The 13,420-nt window shown below is 36.5% G+C and overlaps 1 protein-coding gene across 6 annotated transcripts in view; it reads left to right on the plus strand.

The window, feature by feature from the left end:
- Positions 1-13,008, plus strand: part of LOC134666917 (uncharacterized) — a 55,832-nt gene extending 42,824 nt beyond the window's left edge. For 2 of the 6 annotated variants that reach the window (XM_063524223.1, XM_063524231.1), the window contains exon 10: positions 360-485. Coding sequence is in view for 3 of the 6 variants with exons in the window: in XM_063524237.1 (XP_063380307.1) it covers positions 360-583; positions 669-791; positions 942-1,109; positions 1,471-1,715; positions 1,879-2,036; positions 2,390-2,547; positions 3,194-3,329; positions 3,716-3,838; positions 4,170-4,394; positions 4,494-5,212; positions 5,817-5,984; positions 6,395-6,490; positions 7,517-7,613; positions 8,766-8,875 (2,750 nt within the window). In the remaining 3 variants the exon portion in view is untranslated. Of the gene's footprint in view, positions 1-359; positions 584-668; positions 792-941; positions 1,110-1,470; positions 1,716-1,878; positions 2,037-2,389; positions 2,548-3,193; positions 3,330-3,715; positions 3,839-4,169; positions 4,395-4,493; positions 5,213-5,816; positions 5,985-6,394; positions 6,491-7,516; positions 7,614-8,239; positions 8,438-8,765 lie in introns of those variants that run through there. The other 4 variants (XR_010098565.1, XM_063524237.1, XM_063524243.1 and 1 more) reach the window with 4 other exon arrangements.
- Positions 13,009-13,420: the final 412 nt, after the last annotated feature.

A 13,420-nucleotide genomic window follows, 5' to 3' on the forward strand; every position in this document is an offset into this window, starting at 1 on the left:
GTGTTAATAAACAAAGTTTATTGCACACAGCGTATTATAGGTAATTAATGTTGAAAGGTTAAAACACGATAAGGTGCTTAGAATATTTCAGCATGCTATATGGACTGTACAGCAGCGGTTCATTCATTTTAAGTGGCACAATAATACTAATAAGTTATTGGATTATGTTGGCGGTTGCACACCATTAATATTTCCTAGTGACCTACTGTACATAACTAGTCTTTGTCAACATCTTGGTCAATTAACTAAACGGGATATGTTGCATACACTTTATCATGTTTTCACCGACATCTCTAATTATGTCGTACTTATTTGCAGACTTAGCCTTATGGAATTATTAATAAGGTTCTCTATTTTAGCTTCAATGGCAATTACTGGCAATAACATGGAATCGGGCACAAATAATTCAAATCAACAAGCGTTGTCTAATAAAGCTTTTCTCGGAAGTAATACATCTATTGGAAGAAGTAACAGAGATAGTAATATACCTGTGCGGGCCGTGAGCCCCAGAGTTCGATGGGTGGAAGAAAAACCAACTAATGACCAATACGGCTCGCAACATCTGACAGCTTCACAACAGAATGTAAGTTAACCTAACAAACCCAATAAGCGTTTAGGTTTGCCTATATTTATTAGTGTCTAATGGGAATTCTACATTTATATTACAGTTAAGAATCTCAAACGTGGCAGAGGAGTCATGGGCAACGGGTAGATCTCCGTCTAGAGCGTCACAGCAGCCAATTAGAGCGGTTAGTCCTAGAGTTCGAAGAAACACTGAACAAGACGACATGGTATGATGTCACTCAGCTCTTCATGAAAATTTTATGTTTACATCACTAGATCTCATTGTGTTGTCTTTGTTTTTTTTTCACGTTTCACTGCTTTTGTTTCGTTTTGTTTTATCTTTTTTTTTGTTCCGTTGTTCTATGTTGGGATATTAGCAAAGGGAACAGCAATCGGGTCAGCAGTTGGGTGAAGTGCCCACGGCTGGGGAACTTCTTGGTCGAACTCACGAAGAATTGGTGTTACTTCTGATTCAATTACGAAGACGACATGCAGCTACTCATCGAGCCATCGAACAGTGCTGTGCTCAAATTAATAGTATCAAGGTCTTTAGCGCTATATTTCTTTTATTAATATTTACTTTTTTACGCATTACAATTTTTTTTAAAGGCACAGTTGATTTGAAGTTTAATTTTGATAGAGTCAGACCGATGTAAGTCTGCCACGATTTTGGTAGCACACGACTGCGTGTGCTATCAAAATCGTTGCTCTTGCACTGGCAAGTGTTATTTATACGTCAAAATTTCATAGGATTACTAAGTTTAAAATACCATTTGTACTGCGTGTGCTATCAAAATTGGTGCAGACTTATTTCGGTCTGACTCTAATTATTGGATTTATTGTTATGATTGCTTGTCACGTTTGTCTTGCTTGTATGTAGTATTTGAATGCCACAATTATTTTCAGGACTGCCTTAGTTCTCTGAAAGCTATGGAGCGAGAAGAGAGTCTGCAAAGACTTGAGCATTTGAAAATGCAACTAATGGAACTAGAACATCAGTACGAAAAGAGCAAGCCGCTTGTACAGTTGGTGGACAATATGGTGAAATTGGGCTCCTTGTACAATAGGCCAGGATCCACAGTCGAGCGGCTTGAGAGAAATCAGAGATTGAGGCAGAAAGTTCTTGCAGAACATGCGCTGGAACAACAAAGGTACTTCATCTACATACAAATTTTGGATTTTATACGGATATGATGAAATTTTTTGTCATTCTTAGTTAAGAATGTATTAGGCATTCCTGTGTAAACTAATTAAATATCTGTACTCTTGCCAGCTGGGCTATAAACTAAAGACAAATCTGGTGGATTATTTCAGATGGTTAGAGAGTGCTGCAGCAGGAAAGCAACTTGAAACAGAAGCTGCTAGAGCGAGAGTGGCTGAATTGTGGGCTTTAGAACAAGAGCTAGCCGATGAAGCCGCCATTTTGCAGGGGCTTAGGACTGATAAAGACGCAATCGAATCTTTACTTACAGGTAATACTAAAACTTCTTAACCTCTATTCTGATCAGTTGCAGAAAACTATCTATTACTCTATCTCTTATAACAACGTCGTTAAAACCAAAATTACATAGTTCGTAATAAACTACAATTAAATAACGACCTCCTAGGCAGTCGGTAGTGACTATGCGTACGAAGCAAAAAGTTTCAGGTTCTTATTCTGGTAAGGGCATTTATTTATGTGTTCATCGCAGATAATATATTTATCTATATTATTCTATATCGTCATCTAGTACCCACAACAGAAGCCTTATTGGGCTTACTGAGCTCGATTTGTGTAAAACTGTCCCATATTTATTAATTTAAAGAAACAATTGTAATATTTCAGGTGTTCGTGGTAAACTAGACAGCGTACAAACCAGAAGCGATCTGTCACACATCACGAACCAGCGTGTGTCGGCCGTGCCCGAGCTGGGAAGCGGGTCGCTGGAGGCCGAGCTGGCCCGAGTGCACGCTATGCTGGCACTTAATTCTAAGGTTTATAAGGTTTTCATCTATGCCATGCACATATTTTATTATTTTTAAAGTTTTGTTAGCACACGCTACTGCATGACTTTATTGTAAAAAATAGATCGTTGCGAGTTGTTACACATGAATAATTTTATAATTGGGCAGCTATTCTGTAATGAGATTGTAACAATTTTGTGCTTGTTTTAAATTTTTTTACCGGTGCATGCATTAGTGCGTGTTAAATTTAGATTTAAGCACCCTATCTTTGGCTCTACAATTTAATTTTAGTCATGGTAATGGACTGTTTGAACCTTCTATTACTTCCGTGGTTAATTATAATTATTATTATTTACTAATCCAGTATTACATTTGTAGATACATAGTTTTAGTTAATAACACTTTGTAGATAGCGTGACTGTAACATAATGAATAATGATATGTGTTAACCCGTCGAACACCATACAACAAATTGATGCAAAAATAATGGTTGGATTTAGGTACTTTTATGAATTTATTTTATTCAAATTTACCTTGGAAAACATCTTAGCTACCCCCGATAATTTCAACTGTTTCCTGAATTTGTGTGTCATTGGCAATTTAGTGAGTTAACCGGCAAGCTATTTATTAAAACGAATACAAAATCAGGTGCAATATTTTTACTCTTTACTTAATATTTATTCAGAAACTGGAGCAAACCGTGGCCGATAACGCGCGTCTGGAGCGCGAGCTGCAGCAGCTGCGGCGAGCGCTGCAGGCGCGCCGCGCCGCCGCGCCCGCGCACCCGCCGCCCGCGCACGCCACCGCCATGCTCGAAGACGGTCAGTAACCTCCAAATGTTACACAAAACAACTTATATATACCTTTTGCAAACTGGTACCAAATCATAAAAGTGGGACATTCACTGTGCCCGCGAAATTCACTTGTATGGGAGACAGCGGTGAGTGTTCCGGGCTCTCAACGAATGTTTTGGGAGGTACTAGACCCTATTTTATTTACTTCTGAAGAATGTAAGAAGCTGATATTTGGAATGATAACTCGGCTAAGTTCAACGGTATACCTATATTCTACAAATTTATGGAGATTATAACTGCCACACATGTCACGTCACTGATAAAATTTGTCATTTGGTGGATTAATTAAAATAAATATAATTCCGAAATAGAGTTATTATATTTGAAATTGAACCCTGGTAAACGTTTTACAGAAGTATCACGGGTGCAGCAGCTGGTGTCGGCCTTGCAGCGCCAGCGACAGGAGCTCAGTCGGGCGGTGAGGCATCTCACGCAACAGTCACATGCTTTGCAGACTACCCACGATTCTTTACCCGGTAACAATTTATTATTTTGTCTCAATTTTTTTAACTGTCATTCATAGATTTATTTATTTATTTAGAAATTTAAATCGGCCAACAAGGCCCATATTACAAATATCTTACAGACTAACATACATATGTATTCTATAAATTTAAAACTAAACACTATTTAGTCGACAAAACGGCGTGGCTCCGTTGCATCGGCTGCTCTTGTGTCGGATTCGGCAGTTTGCCCCGGAACCTACCAAACACGACACCTTTCGGCCAGAAGTCGGATTTAGTGTTCATTGTTCGTGTAGTAGGTATCTTCGAGATCATGATTCTAATAAATATCCCAATATAACAGGTAAACGTCGTCCAACTTCTTCATGGCAAGAAACCAACTTGGACACAGGTCATACAACCGACCACGGCAACTCTGACTACGACTACGACATGGGCAGCGTAGTCATGTCCCCTGGTAATTACGAGAGCAGTAACATGGACGTACCGCTGTATGTGGACACGAGAGGAGGGGGTAACGACGTCATGTCTCCAATGACCAGCGAGGAAATGCAAAATGGCGGATTCGGTAAGTTCTTATTTTTTGCGTCATGTACATAATTAGAAAAACTGAATAAATAATGTTTTAATTTAGGGAGTACCTAATGTATTTTACCTTTTCTTTCAGCGAACCTGTCCAATGTAGAAAAACAGGAGATCAAAACTGTGCGCATAGTGAAACGCGAAAGTGAAAGACGACAAAGGGATAGAGAGCGTTCTCTCCAACCTATGTCCGACTGGCCTTCCAATAACATTACTGCCAACCTTGACCAGTTTTTAGAAGAGGAGCTCATCCAGTCTTCCAACTACTCCAGAGCTTCGTCTGTGCCTCGAACTGATTTTAGCAAATTTGAAGAATACTACTCTAAGCCTCAACCTGCCGAACCTCCAAACTATCTTCGACTGAACGACAAAATGTCTTCCATGGAACTTAGTCCTAAATATCCATCTAGCCCGTCCCTATCAAACTATGATTATTCTCGAGACATATCCTCACTTAGCAGCAGTTATAATAGAAGTTACGACAAGTCTGGTTACGATAAAACTATTTCGATTTCAACTCAATATTTGAACAGTCCCACGGATAGCGCTAGAACTCTGACAAACGATCCGCTGTCGAAAACGAGCAGCATTGGCAGCTTGACGAGATCGCATATGGAACTGTCGCCCATCTTCAAAAGCGAGGCCGCGAAACAAATCATAACTGAGATGTCCGGGGACGTGCCTAAGAACGGATCTCTGCACAGGAGGCAAGTGCCGAAGGAGAAACGAAGGCATTACACAGCACCGCATCATCTAAGCGCAAAAACATTGAACGAAATGCCAAAGGAGGCGTACAATCAAGATGTAAGTATACTCCCTTTGGCTTGTTATACACAGGATTCCATCTAATAGCCCCCTATTGTGCCAAACAGGTAGGTCACTACGGAACCCTACACTGAGCATGGCCCGATATGCTCTTGGCCGGTTTTTATTTCTTTACGGCTTTGTCACAGTTATGTTTGGTTAGCTGCTAACATTTTTATCAAAATGAATGCTATTTTTAGCAATTAGGTATTTCGTGGGAGTTAGAAACATGTTAAATATTTTTTTATTGTCATGCCAAATACTCAAACTTCTAAATGAGCTTTACTTTTCTTAAACTGCAACATTTAGAAAGTGTCAGTGGTCTCCCTTTTGCCTCTCGCTCGGTACGTTTACCTTCTTCCTCCTTGTCAAGCGAAATAAAACTTTAACTTAATATAAATAGAGTACCTACATTTTATTTATTGCCTTTTTTGACAGTGCATGTTTCGCTTAGCCGAGTGTAATTTTTGAGAAAATTGGGACATTAGAACATAAGTACATATATTATTTTACATCTCGATTTCGTGACTTTTTCTACTGACAAATTGGTTTGCCAGACTACAAATATACTTCTCGAAATGATGATGATGTTCGTCGTACTCAGAAGCTGGGCCGGTCGCTGGACGACACGGACATGGAGCGCGCACTGCGCGCCCCGCCCGACGTGGTGCGCTCAGCGCTGGCGCCGCCGCAGCGCTACGCCGACTCCATCGACCAGCTGCTGGCCGCGCCGCAGAAGATCCTCATACCGGAGCGATACATCCCGGAGAAGGTAACTCGTGCTCTAGCTCGGTCGCTGGGTGGAGCGCGCGAAGCCGTCGTGATCGTTAACAAAAAAAAAAGAAAAATATCGCAGGGCAAATCGAAACAAATTTTCACAGCTTTAGGAAAATCTTTTGTTTTCAAATTGGGAATCTGACAGGTGGAATCCATATTCCACCCCATTTATCTATAACCAATTTCGAGAGTCTGTCCATAGTCATATTCTTAATGGTAGTGTGTAAAGGCAAGCCCTGCATAAGAAGGGCCTAACTAAGTAGTCTCTTGACCCGCCCTCTTACTTTTTTCGTTTTTACCATTGTTATATTATAAAATATGTTTAGGAATTTGGAATTAGGTCCAAGAAAATATAATTGTAAAAATATGTTGTTTTGCTCAACTTGATTTTTTAATTTTTTCTAGCCTCCTGAACTGTCACCCGAAGAGCAACAGAAGCGTCAAGAGAAGGTTGAGTCGATCAAAAAAATGCTTTCGGGGTCGACTGATCCCAACACCAAGGTAAATTAATTACAAGCTTTTAGAAATCAAATACAGACATGATAATGCTATTAAAGTTTACCGATTGTTAGACGGATAACATACGTATACAATATGAAATAACGTTTTCATCCGTTTAGTTTAGTACAATCATAACATTTGTGATCCATAAGTATTCTTTCAAATTAAGTGTAGACATCATCTGGTAGAGATTATTAAAAAAATGTGAATGTGCAGCGCTTACCCCATCTCAAACCATAGCCATAGCATTTCTAATAAAATCTCCCTACTCGTATCATCGCACATAGCAAATGTAACAACTATGTCCTCTACATATTTCCTACCACGTCTGACATCACAACTAAGTATACGTTTTATTCATCATTTTAAAATCTCTCTCATACTTTTTTCCATCTCGCATGTTGAATCAGCTCGCACCGCTTTTAATGTTGTCTTGGGTGATCTTTGTTCCTTTTGCATGATCACACTTTCATCGTACCTAACGTTTCCAAAAGATATCTAAATTATAGAAAATTTGTGTTAGTTTTCGGGGGCAGAAAATATAGGTTGTTTTGAAATAGATATCTGATTATTAATCTTTGTTTTGTTATATGCAAGGAACATTTTTAATTATTTTACAGTGCCATACATATATGGTTCTACTTTTAGTGCCTACGTCTAAAATTTTAAAGGCCATAATTATGTAAGTACTGTAAAACGTACGATACACGTGCGAATAGGTAATCCGCAACCCATGTCGACTCGTGTCTCTTTAATTTATCACCACTCGTTGCGAATTTCTTAATTTCCAGACTTGTATCATACGTGTAAATACCTATTAGATATCTTGTGGATAAAGAATTGGACACAATAATAGTTAATCCTAATCGTTTTTTAAATTATAATTTCTAACTTATTAAGATTCTTAAGTATGTAAGTATTCTGCCTCCGAAATAGGTACCTAAGCTTGTTTAGCAGCTTCGAATGTTGGCTGTAAATATGTAATCTAGCACACCTACATGTGTCTGCTTTTTACAACGCGTTTAGAGCCCGGACGGCGAAGAGAAGCGGCAGCGGGAACACTTATTGCAGATGAACCAGCTGCTCGCCAAGCAGGTCACCGAAATGAGCAAAATCATTGCCGGTAAGACAGATGAGTTGCAAATATAATTTAAATCCTATTGTTTATCGTTTGTTTAATAAATCGTACCATACCACTTTTATTGTACTTATGTAGTTTATATCCGATTGGTTAATCAAGGGTTGGGACTTTGTTTGAAATACGATTTATTAATCAAACCCCATTAATTTTAAACCCCTTAACTTCACTTGATGCATTTTTTACCTATTGACATGCTAATGACTCAAGTTTGTTCGTATGCACTAGTTTATGTTTTATCTTGCAAGTTACATTAAATACAAAAAAAATCGGAATTATCAGAAAGTTAACTAAAAAGCAGAAGGGATGTTCTGCTACTACATTCTTCTTAAAAACAACACATTGTAACTGTCTGGTAATTTCATAATCTAGTCCAGGAGTTCCCAATGTTATTTGAAGTGCGAGTCCGTTTACATGTTCGACTACCTTATAAACAAAGATCTAAATTCTATATGTATAGGAAGCAAAGTAAGCATACTGGTTCTGACGCCCCTGAGACAACGCACAGTTTGGGAACCCCTAAACTAGTCGATGATACTAACGTTCACGTGTGTCCACGCATGTAACATTATTTTGCTTGATGTTGTTTTGTTTTGTCCCGTTTTCTCCAGGAACCAACACTGAGCAAGGCCCGACTGGCAACAGCAAATAATTAAACCATTTACATACAAATCTCACGTACAAATTAGACTCATTATTAATAAATCATCCTTAACTATAGTCATATTAAGTGAATTTGTAAGTAAATTGGCTAGAACAGCGGTCGTTCGAAGAACTGTTGCAGCATGGTTTCGTTTTTGCATTTTGTTGTGAGTAGACCCTAAATTATATAATAATTTAGTTGCATTTGTTTGTTTTGTATTTTCATTGTTTTAACTTTTAACTCTCTTTTGACGTGTCTTATATTTGTACAATTATGTACTACTTTTAATACCTCTTGAGGCTGACAAGAATATTTTTAAAGAATATGACATACTTATCTATTTAACTAAACTATGACATAGGTATTTATTATATTGATTCATATGTATGGTAAAATTCTGGAGTCCGTAGAAACCTTTATAAATTTTAGTCGTCAGGACTCGGGAGGTTAAGTTGGACTAAAATGTAATTCAATTGTTGTATTGGTTTTTACAGTGAAAGCGTTAGAAGAGTTGCCGCAGCGAAATAACGCGGACGACTTGGACGACCGCTCTCCAGATGTGGAATTGCCTATTTATCAGCAAAGAGACAATTTCTTTACTTAAAGATCGAAATCGAACGTATTGTCTGATGATGTATTACTTTCAAGATATTATATATTTGGTGGAAGACGGCGGTTAAAACCTACGACTTATTGTTGTTAGTTAACGTATAACTCTATTAAAGAATAATCACATGCTATGGCTATTATAGTGCGGTGTGGGCAATATCTTTGCTGCGTAGGCTTTGTACTGTACTTAGTACTATTTACGAGTAGGATTACCTAATCTATTAAGATTGGAAATTCTCGGAGTTCCTCGTCGAGTTCGATTTAACTCTGATGACGATTCGACTATCTAAATAAAGTTAAGAATGTACCTATTAACCTTAAAAATAACATCATCACTGTACCACGATACTTCATTCGGTACCATGTTAGGCGATTAGCACACCAACGTCGAATCTAGACTCTACATCAGTGTGAAAACTGCCTTATATTTATTTTAAATACTTAAGAAGGATAAGATCAACATACAGACTTATCATGTTGTAATACTTGTAATAATATTTAACCATGTTGTACGGGCTTTAAATACTTTATAGTGATACCTACACTTAGAAAATCAATTAATAGGTATACCCTTATGTAATAGAATATACTTCTTGGACTACAGAACTTATATACGAGTAGGTACATATTAATCTTTTTGACTATAAATTTTAGCTCAATTATCTTCTATCTTGGTATTTAGACTACATATTATACCCACTAATAGCGAAAATATTCTGTTTGTCCAACACTGATCCTGGACTCTTAGGCCTCATTCGCAGGAGCGCTTTTACAACGCGCGTTAAAAAAGCGTTTGAATGACACAATTGGATACATGTGTATTTATTCACACGATGGCGGTGCCGCTTTTGTATCAAGCGTTGTTAGATTTTTGACTTTAAGCGTTGGTCGATAAATCGAATTTAGTGTGCGGACGGATTCAAGCGCTTTTTAACGCGCCACCAGGATTACGCTAAGATGAGGAGGAGGACCGAAATATACCTATGCAATTGCTGGTAAAGAAAATATTAGGCTAAGGTTTTACTACCCATCGCAAGTGTGATGACCACATGTGTTATAGAATAAAACTGTGAGTGGTTTATATGCACCAAGTCTGACATATTTCCATTGTTTTGAATTATGCGTGTACACTGTAGGTACATTAATGTTCGTTTTATAATATTGTCAGTCAACCTGATTTGTGCTTCATGTACAATATTTACGCAGTTAATTTGTTTTTTGTCATAACTGTCATAAGGTATGTTTCGATAAATTTGCTGACACGCGTTTCCGAGACGCCTGCATATCAGATACAGCACACTTCTTTCGAATGACGAATAACCAGGCGTTTGGGTCTGAAGAATGATTAATTTCGAGTAAAGCGACTGACTGATGACCGCTTAAGAACAACGTAACCGATCAATTAATAATATACTTGTTTACTTCATTGTAGGTTTCTTATGTAGGTATTAGTATTTGCTCAATTTTAACAACATTCCTTCAATAGTTGATTTGAAATATATATTGTAGATATGTTTATATTATATAGGTAACAATTTGTATAAGTACTAAATTACATATGGTACGTTTTATAGGTCAGTTGTTTTTTTTCTACTTAATTATTACAAAGTAGGTAAGTATTCTATGTGAAATGCCTTGGATTGTTACTTTAGATAAGGTTCGATGTAGTAAATCCTAGCTGTAAGACGATGCCATGTTAATCAGTTAAATGAATATTGTAGTACCTAAAGCACATTATTTAATATAATTTACATAGGTATTGTACTTCAGATGAGAAATCGAATTAAAATGCGTTTTAGTATTATTTCGTTTCTTTTATTTGTTGGTAGGTACAAGTTTATACTTATTTTTAAGTTTTGTATTCTATTGTAGAAACTTATTATTACAAGAATTATGAGTATCAATATTTTATTTATGACATGCACATGATGCACAGAATAGATTGTCAATTTGTAGCAAGTAGCATATATGAACGGATTGTATCAATTTCCTACTATTGTTAATGGGCATTCTTACAATTTAATAACTTTATGCCTTTAACCTAACCATATCAATTAGTCTTGTTCTAGATATGAATACCTAACAATAGGCGATCGGACTAACAGATCAAATTAGTTACTGATTCAATCACATTTGGATCTCTTATTGATGTGTAGGTACGTGTTGGAGTCGACAAGATGCTAGCGAAAAAAAAAACGATAATAATTGGGCACTTGAGTAACTAGAAACTTAAAACTTCAGATATTTTTCCCGGTAGATGATAAATAGACATGCCTATTTACGACATAATACGACCCCCCAGTCAACACCAATGCCAGGTGGTGTAGCACTTATACCTGTGGTACGACCAAGGAGGATATTAGCTGTTCCCTTTGCGGTACGAATTCTGGAAATTAATGTACTGTTATAGTGTTATGTACATACTACAGATTCTTAATCATTAACTATTTCTTTGAATTAGTTGACATATTAATTCATCGTACCTATCTCGGATCTCGGCCAGGATGTCTAAAATATAAGCGGTATTTTATCAATATTAACAAATGCTATGCCTATATATTATTCCATGAATTTGTACTGCACGAGTAACGACAATCCTTTGTGATTGTCCTGTATAGGTACCACACCACCGATATTTAATGTTTGGAAAAAGATTGAGCCCAGCAGTTTTTAAACATTTTCTTGTTCGTATTTTGTTTATGATAACGTGGTTATCGCGCGATAATGACAGGATAAAGCGTCCGTGGAGTTATGTTTGTTCTATCATGTCATTTTCACCGTGTCCATCGTATGAAGCTTGGAAATGCGGCAATTTCTGAAACTTTCCAACGGCACATCAGTAGATTTAACCGAAGTATACGCAACGGTCCACCCTTTTTCCGAAGACTGTTGATGGCAATGATGGCGCATGTTCCTACATGTATGCTGGTATGTGTCGAATGCAATGATTTTCAAACAAATCTTCTGAGCGTGGAGCGAGCATCAAGTTGATATCGGTTATTGATAGCAGGTACTTATGTGCGTATACTTGCGTACCTATTGCCTATCAAAAGCTTTAAATAGTGACTGTATCCCCTGTTACTCGGCCTCATATGTATTGCATGTAGTAAAATTATATGTCTGAGTGAATGTTTGCTTAGTATGTAATATTACGACTATACCGACCGTAATTGTAATAATCTTTAACTGTAATGATTTAAAAATATCACGACAAATTGTCGACACATACATTATTTGCCATAATTAAATATTTTATTTTCTAGTACTTTTAGGTATCAATTTTATAACGTAGATACCTATGTCCACGATAAAAAAATTAATGACCTAGCAAATGCGAGATTTAGGTAGGTATTTAAAATTTGTTTCAGTCTACGAGTATAATATAAATCCTATAATCTTCCTGTATCTTGTACCTTAATTTACTGAAAAAATGTAAATTTCTGAATGATGTTGTATTACCTATTAACTGCCTACTAAAAGTTTGTATAACATGAATATTAAAAAGTAGTAGCACTAAATTTGTTTCTCGCATAACGACTTGATTTATATTTATTACTGAATATAATCAGTAAAATATTTTAGTTACTTCCTAGTGTATTTTATTTCTAAAAATTGTTGTGATTGCATGAATACTACGCTACTTAGAAACCTCTATGTTTGAATTTCATTTCATTATTTTCATACAATTTTAATTTTGTAAATTGACTGATCATGTTTTACCCAATGTTGATAATGCCTTAATTATGGTAAACACATAGCTAGTATTTTAGCTTCAATAATATTCTATAACAGACATAGCCCCTTTACACTTTTAACTCAGTGCTCAGTGCAAAAGTGCGCAGATGTGTCACTATATGAGAAGATAAAATACTGACTATTATTTTTACTGCAACAATGTTGTTGTGTAAATACCTACAGGGAAATCGTAGAGTTTGATATTTGTTATCTATACTTATTTTACTTATACTTACCTACCATTTGAATGAGTTTCTTGTGCGCTTGTACAAATTTTCGACACAGATCGTACTAATTAATTATACTGGTATAAATCGCTTAGCTTAAAATTACAGTTGTTGGGGACTGTATGTCCACAAAATCTGAAAATTAATAAAATATACTATTCATTAATGTTTGTTTTATTAACTTCAATAAATATACCTATCTATCTAAACTAATATAAGTAACTAGTAATATGTTTTTAAATATACATCTAATTAAATAATATGGCAAGTATATGAAGAGTAATGTAAATATTGGGCCCTAATTCTACTCGTCAGAATAGCAGATCCACGTGGGCATACCTATCGTAATGGCGCTTTTTAGTTTTTTTATATTTATAATTCTCTTTATTTATTTTTCGTCTTAACTTAGGTTATTTATATAATATCAATATAAAACTAAAATATAAAAACACTTACAAAACAATAAAATATACATATAAACACATTATAAAAAACCTAACCTAGGGTGCCGCCGGCAGCGGGGTAGGGCCCAAGCTGCCGGTGGTCACTTGGTCAGGGCCGCAGAGTGAGGAACCGAC

The sequence above is a fragment of the Cydia fagiglandana genome, chromosome 1 (assembly GCF_963556715.1).
Source record: "Cydia fagiglandana chromosome 1, ilCydFagi1.1, whole genome shotgun sequence".
NCBI classification, from domain to species: domain Eukaryota; kingdom Metazoa; phylum Arthropoda; class Insecta; order Lepidoptera; family Tortricidae; genus Cydia; species Cydia fagiglandana.